General features: G+C 41.2%; 1 protein-coding gene across 1 annotated transcript in view; it reads right to left on the bottom strand.

Annotated features, from left to right (window-relative positions):
- Positions 1–14,707, bottom strand: part of ADAM12 (ADAM metallopeptidase domain 12) — a 706,349-nt gene that overhangs the window by 318,283 nt on the left and 373,359 nt on the right. The window contains exons 5-6 of the mRNA XM_040361428.1: positions 12,104–12,180; positions 5,838–6,021 (exon numbers count right to left, since the gene is read on the bottom strand). Coding sequence (XP_040217362.1) covers positions 5,838–6,021; positions 12,104–12,180 — 261 coding nt within the window. The remainder of the gene's footprint in view (positions 1–5,837; positions 6,022–12,103; positions 12,181–14,707) is intronic.

The following is a 14,707-nucleotide window of genomic DNA, read 5'->3' as shown; positions in this document are numbered from 1 at the left end:
TGACACCCACATGCCATCTGATGAGACCCGCTCAAAACAGACAATTGGCTGTACGTTCGCCATCCGTCCAGCAGATCGGATGAAAACGGACATGCTGTCTGTTTTCATCCGATCTCCCCATAGAGAACAATGGGACTCTGACAGGTCCGTCCCTTCACAGTGAGCAGAGATGGACCTGCCATCTGCCAGCTCAGTGGGTATCAAAAGATTGACTGCCCGCTGAGCCAGCGGAGTCCGCTAAATGGATCCACCCCGTGTGAAGGGAGCCTTACACTGCTTGCATTTTTTTTTAAACATTCAAGGATGTATTAATGGTTACAGAGTTGCAGTAATTTGTGCCTTTTTCTTCCCAGAGTTTAGCTTTATTAACTAGTTTATTTTTGCCCTAAATGTCTGTAACAAAATATTCAAAAGATTATTTCACAGGAAGCAAAAATGGCAATAGGGATATTTTGCTTATTATAAGTTAGGAGAAATTAATTTGAAGGAGATGGAAAAACAGACTAATGCGGGCATCAGAGTTACCTGCAACTGTGAAAATGAGCCTGAAATAAGAGTTAATTTGGATGGTAAAGGCGGCAGCTCAACTGGCAGTAATATTTCTCATTTACCGTTAGAAAAGACTTGTTGTCTACACTGCGGACCCAGCCTGTGAATGCGTAAGGATTTATGGTGCTGCTCATTTTATTTGTTAGATGCATTTAAGTATTGTTCTCTTGCACAATAAAATGTCACATCTGATCAGTAAAACTGCCAAGATCAAAAACCCTTACACAGGCTGGTTGTTAAGCAAAATAAACTGTGAAAGGAGCCACGGAAGGTTGAACAGCTGCAGAAATTGGCATCATGTGGCTCCTCGCTTGCAGCCGAGTGTCTTCAGTGGCTGACAGGTCATGCTGAGACTTTTAGTTTATCTATAACTAAAGATATACACTACATCAGAAAAAAAAGTTCATACTGAGGACCTGCATAGGAGCCTAAAGTAAACCTGTACTTTGACAATTCCATGAACAGTTTATTTAAAGAGGCAAAGTGATTGTAGCGGTGGAAAGACCCCCCCCCCCCCATGGCCCACAGATACCTCTCAAGCAGTCCCCTGCTGCTCCATGCTATGTTGCAGCCACCAAAATATCTGGTGTTGGAGCCCGGAGGAAGCAGCGATGTCACCCCCTCTATAATCTGATCATGCTTTGGTATATCAACTGCAAGAAGCAGTTGCGACAGACTCAACCAGGCTTTTGGAGGGGACTGAATGCTAGCCTCTTGCCTACCGACTATGGGCCCTGGCATTTGAGGGAGCTACAAGCATTTGGAAGATATTCTGTTACATAATGCAAAAGGACATTATTAAAGGGGTTGTAAAGGTACATTTTTTTTCCTAAATAGCTTCCTTCACCTTAGTGCAGTCCACCTTCACTTACCTCATCCTTCCAATTTGCTTTTAAATGTTCTTATTTCTTCTGAGAAATCCTCACTTCCTGTTCTTCTGTCTAACTCCACACAGTAATGCGAGGCTTTCTCCCTGGTGTGGAGTGTGGTGCTCGCCCCCTCCCTTGGACTACAGGAGAGTCAGGACGCCCACTAACACACAGCTCATTTGTCTATCTGCAATGTAGAGAGTGTCCTGACTCTCCTGTAGTCCAAGGGAGGGGACGAGCACAACACTCCACACCAGGGAGAAAGCCTTGCATTACTGTTACAGACAGAAGAACAGGAAGTGAGGATTTCTCAGAAGAAATAAGGACATTTTAAAGCAAAATCGAAGGATGAGGCAAGTGAAGGAGGACTGCACTAAGGTAAAGGAAGCCATTTAGGAAAAAAAATTGTACCTTTACAACCCCTTTAAGGAGGCCATGATGATCTCTGCCAGCTTGGGACTAATAGCAGATTTATGTGAAAGAAAGGCCGATTAATGAGATCTGGAAAGCCCTGGGTCTACTGTTGTCTTCTAGTAAAAATACCTGGCGTTGGAGCCCGGAGAAAGCAGTGATGTCACCCCCTCTATCATCTAACCATGCTTTTGCCTCGCAACTGGAAGAACCAGGTATTTTGTGCAAGCTACAATAAAGAAAGGAATATTGGCTGGTTCCTGGATAAGCAAATAATTGTGCAATGGAGGCGGCTTTAGGCAGGCACTGTAACTTTGCCCTGAATGTTTACCTAAATGTCCCCATATCTTGGACTTCTCTTCACTCACTCACTGCCCTGTTCACCAGAGTAAAAAGGGGAAAATAAAGCACTGTGCCAGATTCCAAGTCAATCTGGTTGGAGCTTACATCCAATGAAAGTAGTCAGGTCTTGTGTTTGGCTACTTGGGTACCCACCCAGTGCTTCATTGTGAGTGAAAGGGAAGAGAATTTTATGTTGCCCCAAGCACCAGGTTTATTACTTTGCTTTACTGGGCGAATCAAAGATGTAGTTGTAAGAGAAAACCAAGTATTAAACAGCAGGGAAGGGGGTGTGGGGGGAGGGGGAAGCAGCTGGATAATTAAGTGAAGCTGCTACGATGCCCTGTGTGCCCAGCACATGCTTAGAATTAGCACATGTCAAGGCAAAAAAACATCTAGTATATCTCTGCAACACATGCAGTGGGGTGTTTGCAGGGGGACCAGCACAGTACTGGACGCCGATTGCCCTCTGCATTTCAGCACCCGGCACTGAAAAAACTCCTGTAGTACGGTCATGAAGAATAATTTCCAATCAATAGTAAAGCATTTGGACTAAACTGGATGGGGGCGAGAGAGGAACCACTGACCACCAATGCAGGGGGGGGGGGCAACAGCACTGACAAGCAACACAGTAATGCAACACAGTAATTCCAAGAGGAAGGAGGGGGGGTGGTAACAGCACTGCCACTGACCAGTAACGCAGGGAGAGGGGTTAGCACTGGCCCTGACCAGCAGTGGATGGGGGGGGGGGTAAAAGTATGAGCACTGACATCCATTCTGGGGGTCGTTTATGCAGACACTGAAAACAATGCTGGATGCTATTATTCTATCCACTAAATCAAAAGTTGAATGTTATTTTTGTGCCCGCTGACACATGATGGAAGTTTTTTTATTGTATCCACTAATCAAAACGGTGGGGGTTACTATTGTGACTGACACCAATGCAGGGTGTTGTTATTGCTGCTGCCACTGACACAATGGTGGGCATTGAATTATTGCTGCCACCGACACCAATGCTAGAGATAATTATTGCAGCCACCAACATGAATGCTGAGGGTTATCATTGCAGCCACTGACAACAACGCTGGGAGTTCCTATTATTGACACCGGTGTTCATTGCAGTACATTACAAAAATGTAGCAGGATGGAAACTGACTATGCAGTGCAGCCCATTAATTTTTGATGGACTGCCTACTTTAATGCATTTCAGTGCATGAAAACATGCATCTATTGTGAGGTCCTCTGGGAGTGGTGGGTGCCATATGGGGCTATCTACAGTTTTAAAGCTGACCACCACTATTATAGAGCAGGTTATAAAAGATGAAGGAACACCAAAGGCTCCAACAGGAAAAGGATAAAACAAACTATGTTGTGAGGTCTAACCACTGCAATCTCCTAGAGAGGTTAGAAACTAGAAGGTGATTTATTATAATAGACTCCACTCCAAGTGAATGTCATATTTGTCCTTTCAACATACAGAAAAACTTTGGTTTGAGAGTAACTTGGTTTGAGAGCATTTTTCAAGGCAATCAAAAATGTTTAATACATTTTGACTTGATATACAAGTAGCGTCATGTCACAACTGAGTATAAAAGAGAAGAGAGGCGCCTCCAAGTGTAGCAATATGATTACATTTAATGAAGGTACAACATTTAGCAACTCACATGGTTGATGATTAAAACAGACACATTTAAGTATGCAGGCATCCGGGGTCCACACAGACCATCCCCCGCACCGCCATAGACGTCATCCCTTCCACAATGTGCTCCACTAGCGTTTCAAACCACGCTTTCAGATCACCCTACTGCAGGGTCATGATTGCAGGCCGACAGTGCTGAGAGCCAGCGGTGCAGGAGATGGTCTATGTGGACAGCTTTACCCCGGGTGCCTGCATATTAACCACTTCCCGACCTCCTCATGTACATATACGTCAGCAGAATGGCACAGACAGGCACATGTACGTACCTCTACGTCCTCTGCTAGACGTGGGTGGGGGGTCCGATCGGGACCCCCCGGTACATGCGGAGGTCGGGTCCGCTCGGGGAGCGATCCGGGACGACGGCGCGGCTATTTGTTTATAGCCGCTCCGTCGCGATCGCTCCCCGGAGCTGAAGAACGGGGAGAGCCGTGTGTAAACACGGCTTCCCCGTGCTTCACTGTGGCAGCGCATCTATCGGGTGATTCCCTTTATAGGGAAGACCCGATCGATGATGTCATTCCTACAGCCACACCCCCCTACACTAGTAAACACACACTAGGTGATCCCTAAATGTTACAGCGCCCCCTGTGTTTAACTCCCAAACTGCAACTGTCATTTTCACAATAAAGAATGCAATCTAAATGCATTTTTTGCTGTGAAAATGACAATGGTCCCAAAAATGTGTCAAAATTGTCCGAAGTGTCCGCCATAATGTCGCAGTCACGAAAAAAATCGCTGATCGCCGCCATTAGTAGTAAAAAAAATAAAAAAAATAAAAATGCAAAAAAACTATCCCCTATTTTGTAAACGCTATACATTTTGCGCAAACCAACCGATAAACGATTATTGCGTTTTTTTTTACCAAAAATAGGTAGAAGAATACGTATCGGCCTAAACTGAGGAAAAAAAAATTTTATATATGTTTTTTGGGGACATTTATTACAGCAAAAAGTAAAAAATATAGAATTTTTTTCAAAATTGTCGCTCTATTTTTGTTTATAGCGCAAAAAATAAAAACCACAGAGGTGATCAAATACCACCAAAAGAAAGCTCTATTTGTGGGGAAAAAAGGACGCCAATTTTGTTTGGGAGCCACGTCGCACGACCGCGCAATTGTCTGTTAAAGCGACGCAGTCCCGAACTGTAAAAACCCCTTGGGTCTTTAGGCAGCAATATGGTCCGGGGCTTAAGTGGTTAAGATGTCCCTTTTAATCATCAACCATGCGAGTTGCTAAATGTTGTCATTAAATGTAACCATATTGCTACACTTAGAGGCACCTCTCCTCTTATATTCTGTAGTTCCTGCTGGATTTTGCTTCTAATCCCCTTGTGGAGGCTTCCATTTGTGGATGGACATTTTATGATTACACAACCTTTCACATTGCTATAATCTTTTCATATGGACTATAAACTGAAAAACTTATGAATAAATGGTTGTGGAACGAACCATTTCAGTTTTCATTATTTCTTATGGGGAGATTTGCTTTGATATACAAGTGCTGTGGATTACAAGCATGTTTATACTCGCAATCCAAGGTTTTACTGTATTTGGAAATGTCTTTACTTGGGAATGTAATTTTGTTACCTCAGGGAACAAAGTGATCCGATTACATTGCTTGTGCTGTGATATCTGTGCCAGAGTCACTTTAAAAAAAGTCTCCGCTGGATCTTGAAGTGTGGAGACTAAATCGACCATGACTAGATTACTTGTCTCCAGCTGCTGCAAACAGGAGAGGTCTGCCTGCCTAGGGCCACCCTTATGAGTGATAAACTAATTAGCCGATTGTTCCATCCGTCTATCAAATTTGTAAATTTCCTCTTGTGTTTCAGTCTCTATAACTAGCAAGAGATAAGACAATGCTTTTAATCCAGGGAACTGGGCACCTTCTGTTGTATACATAATATGCATCAAGTAATTGTAGAGAAACACAGTTTATTTGCCTGTGACATGCCCACGGTGTATTGCTTACCCTTTGTAAATTATCTTCAGAGTATTGTAAAGTGTCATTCGGAGAAATGCCTGAGAGGTTAGAATTCTGGCTGCAGGATCCAGAAGCCAGATTCATATGTTCAGCTTTGTAAAAGAGGTGGCGGCTTGTAGAATTAGCCTGTGGCTCCAGGACATATGCTCGGTTTTCAAGTGTAATTAATCCCCTGAAAATAAACAAACAACGCTCTCATTGATGTACATGTTTAAATATTCATATACAATGTTCAGATACATGCCATACATGCCATTTGTAAACCCATACCTATAGTACAAGTAAACATAAAACCGTTATATTATGCAAAGCATATGGCAGATGAGGAGCGCATTAAATGGCCATTATCACTCTAGAGAAATGTATAGTCATATAACCCAATGTAAATTACAAAGATCTGTAGTGAACTGAAAGTAAAGCAGCAGTTGGTACTTCTATACTTCTAAAAACATGAACACAAAGTTTGACAATAACAAAAAAATTATGCAACAATCTTTCATTCTTAACACAGCACTGCATAAAAAGCCAACTGATAAAAAATCCAAGGCCTCTTCCACAAAGTGGGATTGAAGTCACATCCATTCCCCCTCAGTTTATGCAGAGCGGACACCGGCACACCCAGCTCTACGGCTCATTAGGCCATGTCTGATCCGATCTGGTTTGCCAAAATGGAAAAGCAAGAAGTCCGCTGCTTTTAATATTCAACATCTAAACAGTCCGACGGATTTCTAGATACTGTATTTGACCATATAAGCTCTGTTTACGGTAAAAAAATAAGTGTGAATGTAAAAGTCTGGTGGGTGTAACAAGATGTCCGTTTGGCGTCATCTCACTGTATCCTTACTGTGGAGCATAGTTCCCAACCTGATTTCAAGGGACTGTCCCTGATTTGGAGCAATGCCCTTCCCCCTCATTTGTCCCTCCTTTTGGTCTGATCTGTATAGTTGTATATAAAATTGACTTTTTATCTTTCAAAAAGTGTTTCATTCAATTTCTAAATTGCTACATTTGTACATTTTAAAAGCCAATTTAAAAGACATAGTAGTGGTAAAAAAAGCCCTTGTAGATTTAATTAACTTTTTTTTGTTAATTCTTCTTTAGGGTGGTGTGACGTGGCGTGTCCTATGCCTACATACGTTTGCTAGTAGGTGTCCCTCATTCACATCTCAAAATGTTGGGAGGTATGGTGGAGGAATGTGGGGTGTAGCAAGATGGCGGTGACGGAACGTCACTTCGGTTACAAATTCTGACGGGTTGCCTAATCTGACGAAACACCTGCAGGATTAACAGCCTTCACCCTCCATCTTGTTCTCACCTGAAAAATGGGTTGGGGCATGGTGGGCAGGAAGAGGGATTCAGAGCATGCAGCTCCAGTTGAACTGCTCTGTGCCATGTTTGACTTGAAGAGGTCCCTTTTGGGATCCTGGACAGGAAGCAGCAATGAAAGAAGCTGCATGCCGATTGCCCAGTCTCAACACAGGAAAAACTAACCTTAGGGCAGGCCTTAAATACTCATGAACCTGCTGCTGGTACCAAGAGAAGTCCAAGTCAATGCAGGCGGGCAGCAAAGCTAAACTGAGCCCCCTATGATAAGGAGCTGTAGCAGAAATGTGTTACCTCACACCAAATGATGTGAATAAGAGTGTGGAGCATGCACAGGCAATGCTCTACCTAATGGATCAGGGCTCAGGCATTCAGCAACCCTTCCTGAGGTAAACTGACAGAAAAATAGGAATAACAAGGGTGCCCAATAGTCCTGCCAATGAGGTAGTCCACATGGAGTGTGTGGAGTGGTGTATATTCAGAGAGAGAGAGAGAGAGTGAGTGAGTGAGACTCTGGGCCTGGAAACTTGGGTTTGGCGCAAAGCCACAATGCAGAAAACAGTGCCCAAATGTCATGCCATTTTAGGCCTGCCCAACAATTGCCGGGTCCAGCAGGGTCCAAGTAAGGCCTCCAAAGCCACAGCTGATGATATTATGATTTGGAGAGTTGTACAAATAAACCAACGTGTAGGCCTATCTTGATGAAAAATAGCTAGCTAAAATGTTAAAATTTTCTTAACCCTCCTAGGACACTAGCAAAACACAAAGTTTGGGCATGCTGGGAATGGGAGGATTTATACCAGGCTGGCCACTGTTTTTTTGTGGTTCCCAATGTCGCACTCCAATGACCGTTGAGGTTGTCTTTATTTAAACGAACAGCAGATACATCACATCACAGGGTTACAGCAATAGAAACAAGGGAACAGCCGACGCGTTTCGCACTGGATTAGTGCTTATTCATGGCACGAGCCATGAATAAGCACTAATCCAGTGCGAAACGCGTCGGCTGTTCCCTTGTTCCTATTGCTGTAACCCTGTGATGTGATGTATCTGCTGTTCGTTTAAATAAAGACAACCTCAACGGTAATTGGAGTGCGGCTATCCATTTTTCTCCTCAATTCTTATAGAGTCTGCAAAAGATTTGAGACTGGGGCAAAGCTACAATGGAATGGTTTAGATTAAAGCATATTCATGTGTTAGAATGGCCCAGTCAATGTCCAGACCTAAATCCAATTGAGAATCTGTGGCAAGACTTGACTATTTTGCAACGAAGAATGGGCAACAGTTTCCATCTCTAGATGTACAAAGCTGGTAGAGACATCCCCAAAAAGACTTGCAGCTGTAATTGTAGCAAAAGGTGGTTCTACAAAGTAGTCACTCAGGAGGGCTGAATACAAATGCACGTCAAAACTTTTTTTTGTAAAAAGTTTGGAAAACAATTTTTAATTTTCCTTCCACTTCACAATTATGTGCCACTTTGCATTGGTCTATCACATAAAATACATTTAGGTTTTGGGCTGCAACATGAAAAAAATTGGAAAATTTCAAGGGGTATGAATACTTCAAGGCACTGTATAGTCTGAAAATGCCCTGGTGTCTGAAAATGAACTAAGTGGTAGATTTATTTTCTTAACAATTTCTCTTTAAAACATGCTAGTTGTTGCAGTTCAGCATCCTTCAAATGTATATATATCATTGCCACCAGTGGTGAATGACTCATCCTCCCCCCATGTCTTCAAGTATCTTAAAAAAAATACTATTCCTCTAGAGTAGTTCCCGTAAATTTAGTTCATTTGTGCACATGTGGCAACTTTGAAAAATATCCTTTATTTACTACTCTGCAGATTCTAAGCTAATGATCCATTATTAGGTTTCATAAACCATAGAGGAAACGGTAAGACTGATGGGAGTCAAACGTCAGGGAGCGGCACTCTGATAATAAACTAATAAGTACATCCATCTATATTTGGAAGATTTTTCTTTATAAAGCTGAAGTAGGCTGAGATAATAATAATATATTAGCACTGGGGGGCAATATTATGGTTCCGTGTTGTGCCAGATGTTCCAAAGATGCAAAGTGTAAAGCGAAAAAAAATGATAGGAACATTTGCTTGGAGCCATTTTCAAAGGTAGAGCTTTAATGCCAATTTTTGATAATTACAGTGATTAAACCATCACCGTGAGCAAATGCTGAGTTAATTATTGCATATTGAGGTCATTGTTTGCTAAATAATTGCATAATGAAGTTTAGAGAGAAAATCAACACATTTACTAACCTTGAATCATAAATTGGTTAATTGGATTGCTCAGCTTGTTTTTTTAACCTTAATGGAACCTGACTGTCAGCAAAATAGATTCAGAATCTTTTTGAGACAGGGAGAACCACAGCTTTAAAGCCCATTTCCAGCCTGGGTAGAAAATCTAAATTATCAGCCGCCAACAGTGGTAAAAAAAATTATAAACGCATCTTTGGCTGCTATATTCCCCCACACTGACCTCTGTTCTATGAACATTATACACGTTTTTCTACTCCATGATCTTCTGTGACTGCAACTCCATTCTCCTAGCTCTGCAACAACCACTTATCACACCTATCTTTAAACTCATTGGAATAAAAGGCAGGCAAAGCAACTCCCGACTGCCATCTTTGGGTAATACAAAAAGTTGTTTTAGATATTTAAAGCTGAAGTTTAATCTGTTTAAACTTCATGTTTATTAAATCAGCAAGTAAAACATTTTTTTTCATTGCATACCTTACTTTAGACAGTTACATCATGACTTAGTTACTGTGCACCACTATGCAACGTGAGCAGATCATACCTGGTTAGAGAGGCCAGCGGTGTACAAAGCTTTCAGACATCACAGCACCTTGCCTCAGTTCTCTTCTCAAGAGCCCTAAACCCAGATGCAAGCAGTGGGTTGGCTTTTGGGAGGAGTTATATAAGTGATACAATGCCTTGATGGGTGAGATCAATCTAGAAAAGCATATTCCGCTGTATTTTACTCATATTCCACCGGTAAAATGGCCGCTGACAGTGTTGGAGACATGTTCTCCTTCAAAATGGCCGCTGATCGACTTCCGTTTGGAGTATATATAAAGCCTGTGTGTTGGACACTCCCACATGTTAAACGTTTAGGAGTTTTAGTGTTATTAGTGTCTCGGATCTTACACACTCCTCTGAGTTCATTATATTGCACTGTTGCCCTTTATTCAAAAAGGTACTCACATTATTTTGGTTATTTGGATCACTGCGTTGACCCTTATATCTAATTTTGAGAGTGTTTTTAGAGGTTGTGCTCATCACATTTTGTCTTTAATCTGGAAAAGTGGGCATTTCTGGTTAGATTGCATTTGCATGACAGCTGTCCCATGTAATGGCCAAAATTGATAGTAAGCTTTTAATGGTTGAAAGAACCAAAATCGAATGAATGTTACAGGTGGACCAGGGACTGGTGAAATAAGAAAAAGATCAGCCTTTCTCAACTGGGGTGCTGTCTGAGTTCATCCGGGGTGCTGCGACATCCTGGTTGAAATTTGTTTACTATACAGGGCTGAGAAGAGTGGAGCTCCAAACTATGTATGTCCACAGAGTGGGAGCCAACAGTAACATTCCTGAGCAAGCTGCCTCTGGCAGGTCAGGAAAGGGGGGGAGACAAGCCAGTGCCGCCCCTCCTGAACCATATCAGGCCACATTCCCTCAACATGGGAGGGGTGCTTTAGGACAGGGGCAAAGCACTTTTTCCCCATGTGTATGGGGGACGAGGGCCTCTTCGCCACAATGCTGGGCTGGGTTTGTGGCTGGGGGCTTATCGAAATTTGGAAGTCTCCAGATCCTGCCACCTGCCACCCAACCATGTGAATGTGTATGGGGTACATAGTACCCCTACCTATTCACCAAAAAAGTGTAAAAAGTGAATAAAGATAGTACACAAGTTTTTGACAAGTCCTTTTAAAGAAAAAAAAAAAAAAAAAAAAAAGTCCCCCCAATGTTTTATCACGCCACCCGTACAAAGTCAGACCTGAAAAAAGAAAGGAAAAAAAAAATCTGTTTTCGTCAAAGGCTCCCGCCGACTGCCTGCTCCTCCATCCGACATTCTTTTGTTTACATTTCAGCTGTCAGCGGGGAAGCCAGCTGATAGCTCATGAGTTAAGGACACGGCAGCTGGTTTCCCGGACTGCTCCTTAACAAACAGCTATTCTTCATATAGAATTTGAATCGCTCAAATTCAAATTGTTCCAAAAATTTGTAATTTGTTATAAAACAAATACATTAAATTAATTTCAACAAATTTTGTTACTATTTAATTTGGAGATTAGGATACATTTGAATCTCCGATTAACCCCAAAATTTTCCAAATTTGCTTTTAAACCAAAACGAGTTGCACATGTCTAATTTCAATACAGGAGAGAAACTTGTACAACTTTACAAGACTAAAAGGGAAGGCCGGAGTTCAGCTTTAAATTAAACATGCATTTTATTATTATGTACTCAGCCTTGACATGCCATTTTTTGTGACATAATCATCCATTACCTTAAGTAAAAAGAGCATGTAATCACGATCATATTTCCCAAGACCTAGGTAGTTCAACATCACACGTTATCATAAAAGTGGAGTTTGGTCCCACACCTTTACATCTCCCAAATTCAGTCTGTGAGGCAGCTGACCACATTAAAAAGGATCAATAGAAAGGAACCAGGCTTTGTAGACAAGCACAACCTTTATAGAAGATAGTGACCATTTTAACATGGCGTTTTAAATTTACTGTAACCTCTGCCTATGCATTCCTCATTACATTTTTACATTAGACTGAACAGGTTTGTAACAGGTTTACCTAAAATACTAAAGGTAAATGAACATAAACTGCAAGCAAATTTAAATTCGGAAACACTTTAAACATTATTGGTTCAGTAATACATGATAGAACCTACCTGAGGCCAAAGCACAAACTTAAACTGACTGCTGAGCTTGGATGTCCTTCCACCTCTCCATGATAGTAACAGCGATCCTAATGCAAACAAAGAAGGCATTTTAAGTAAAAAAATACATGAGTTTAGATGTCTTACACAATGCTGAGGCCCACCAGCAGTGCAAATAAATACCTGTTACCAGGTAACATGTGCCTTGCAATCATCTCTGCCACATGACAGCATTGTTGCATAGTGATTGGCCCAGTATTTTCACATGGGGAGGGGAGAGTCATCAGCCCCACATTAACTCCAAGTCAAAATTTGAACGGTGCTTCCTCTCTTTGCACCAGCTGGCTGAACAGAGTGTCAGTGGAGTGAGGGGAAGGGGAGTATATGCGGCATAGGCAAGTCCTTGCACTGCTAAATAGAGCCGTTTTCATACTGCATATTGCACAAAGATAGTAAATGAATGAGAATGCTTTGGCAACCCAAACATTCAAGTGTATAACTGAAGTTAGACCCAAAAGACGCCTTCATACTGTGTCTGCACATCCAACTACCCTCTGATGTCTAAGGCAAATCTTAAGGTGCATGTCAAGCAAAACAACTCTTTATCTAGTTTTGGACAAAGTGGGAAAGAATTAGAACACCTATAGGATTTTTCTGCTCTCCAGGGCTTCATTAGAGAGATTTACCCTCACTTCTTGTCTTAATGCCCAAAATTTCTCCAAACAGGAAGTGGGGGAAAATCTGAAATAAGGACACAGACAGAAATAAAAATTATACAGGGAATCTAGTCTTCCTCTACAATTACTGTTTATTTACAGTATGTTTGTGCTGCCGTTGTGAGAATTTCCTTCACTTCCTATCTGGTAAAACGGTCAGCAAGACAGGAAGGGGAAATCTCTCTAACAGAGCCTCGGATAGCAGGTAAAACCTGACAGTGGTTCGAATCCTTCCTCACTCTATTTAAAACTATAAAAACAAAGTTATGGGTTTTTTATTTTTATATACAAGTTATCCTTTACAGACCCGCCCTCACTGTAACCTACAGCGACACACCTGTTATAGGCAACATATCTTCACTGTGCAGCCCCGTCCAAACACTGCACAGCTTTTATTTGAAACATTTTCATTGGGGCTCTGCAACTACTAGAGAAAATAATTTTTGATGTAATTTACATTTTTTTTAGCCCCGATAAAGAGTGCATCTCAAGGCCCCCAAAACACATTGGCTAATTTTGCAGAATTTTAGTGGTCTATATTATTGGAAGAAATATATTTTGGCGCAAATACATGAAAAATGGAGAGTGCCAAGTGCATTACACAAGGCAGGCCTCCAGCCGAGTGTTGCCACCTGTCAGTATTTTTACTGGCAGCCAGTAAAAAACAGGTACGTTTCTCCTGCCAGTAAATGCCAGTGACAGGAAAAGGTTGCCAGCAAAAATGATGGCTGTGACACCCAACTCAGAATTGCATATTGCGCAGTTCTTGTCGGGAGCCTGCCATGATCATCCGAGTGCCTGCCACAGTGTTTTCAGGCAGCGCTGATGGGTCTGGTGGAGGCAATGCCTGAGCATGTCGGGTGATGTCATAATGCAAGGAAGTCGAGTGGAGCCTCTTGTGGAGGTCTGTGGGACAGGAGCAAGGCAAGCCAGGAATGGGACAGTTAGTGCAGTTTGGACTGGAGTGGACTAAAGAGACCACCTGGCGTGGAGAGAGACTGTCACTATCACTTCTAACTAGACATGTGCAATTCGTTTAATTCCAAATTATTTTAACAAATTCAGTAGATTTGGAAAGTTGAAATTCCGAAAACCCAAAAATCTGAAATAACTAATAATAACAAATATTACTAACTATTAAATTATAGGTATTGGAATTTTCTTTCAAATTTGGGTGTTGGTGAACGTAACTAATACAATTTCATCCAAACTTACGAATTATCCGAAATAACGAATGCCGTATTTAAACAAATGGAATGTAAAGAATGTATAATAAAAACTTTTTATTATTATTATTATTATTATTATTATTATTATTATTAATTCGCTCCATTCCATTTGTTTAGATGCGGCATTCGTTATTTTGGATAAGTCGTAACTTCAGATAGTGAACGTTACAAATTTATCTGAAGTTACGAAGTATCCGAAATAACAAATGGAACGGAGCAAATTAAAAATAAATAATAGAAAAAAGTTATTATTTATTATTATTATAAATTCATTACAATACATTCATTTAGATATGGCATTCGTTTTTTAGGATAATTCGTAAGTTCACTACAGCCAAATATGAAAGGAAATGCCAATACCTATAATTTAATAGTTACTTATTCTTACTTATTTTTGGATTTTCTTTCTTTTTTTCAAATTTACGAACTTACGATTTTACGAAGTTACGAATTTCAATCATAACAAATGACCCGGAAAAAAAAGGACAAATAAAACGAATACGAACCCCTTTTTTAGCAGTGCATATGTCTACTTCCAACCACTGAGCAGACATAAATGCAGCCCCAATCCCTATCGGAAAGGCATCAGCACATATCAAAAATGGTAAGTGTAATTAAGGACAGCCTGCATCATAAGCAAATGTGATTTTGCCTATCCTGCTTGTTGTTGT

This window comes from Rana temporaria, chromosome 8, assembly GCF_905171775.1.
Source record: "Rana temporaria chromosome 8, aRanTem1.1, whole genome shotgun sequence".
NCBI classification, from domain to species: Eukaryota; Metazoa; Chordata; class Amphibia; order Anura; family Ranidae; genus Rana; species Rana temporaria.
Note: the sequence above shows the minus strand (reverse complement) of the source record. Positions and strands in the feature narration are given on the sequence as shown.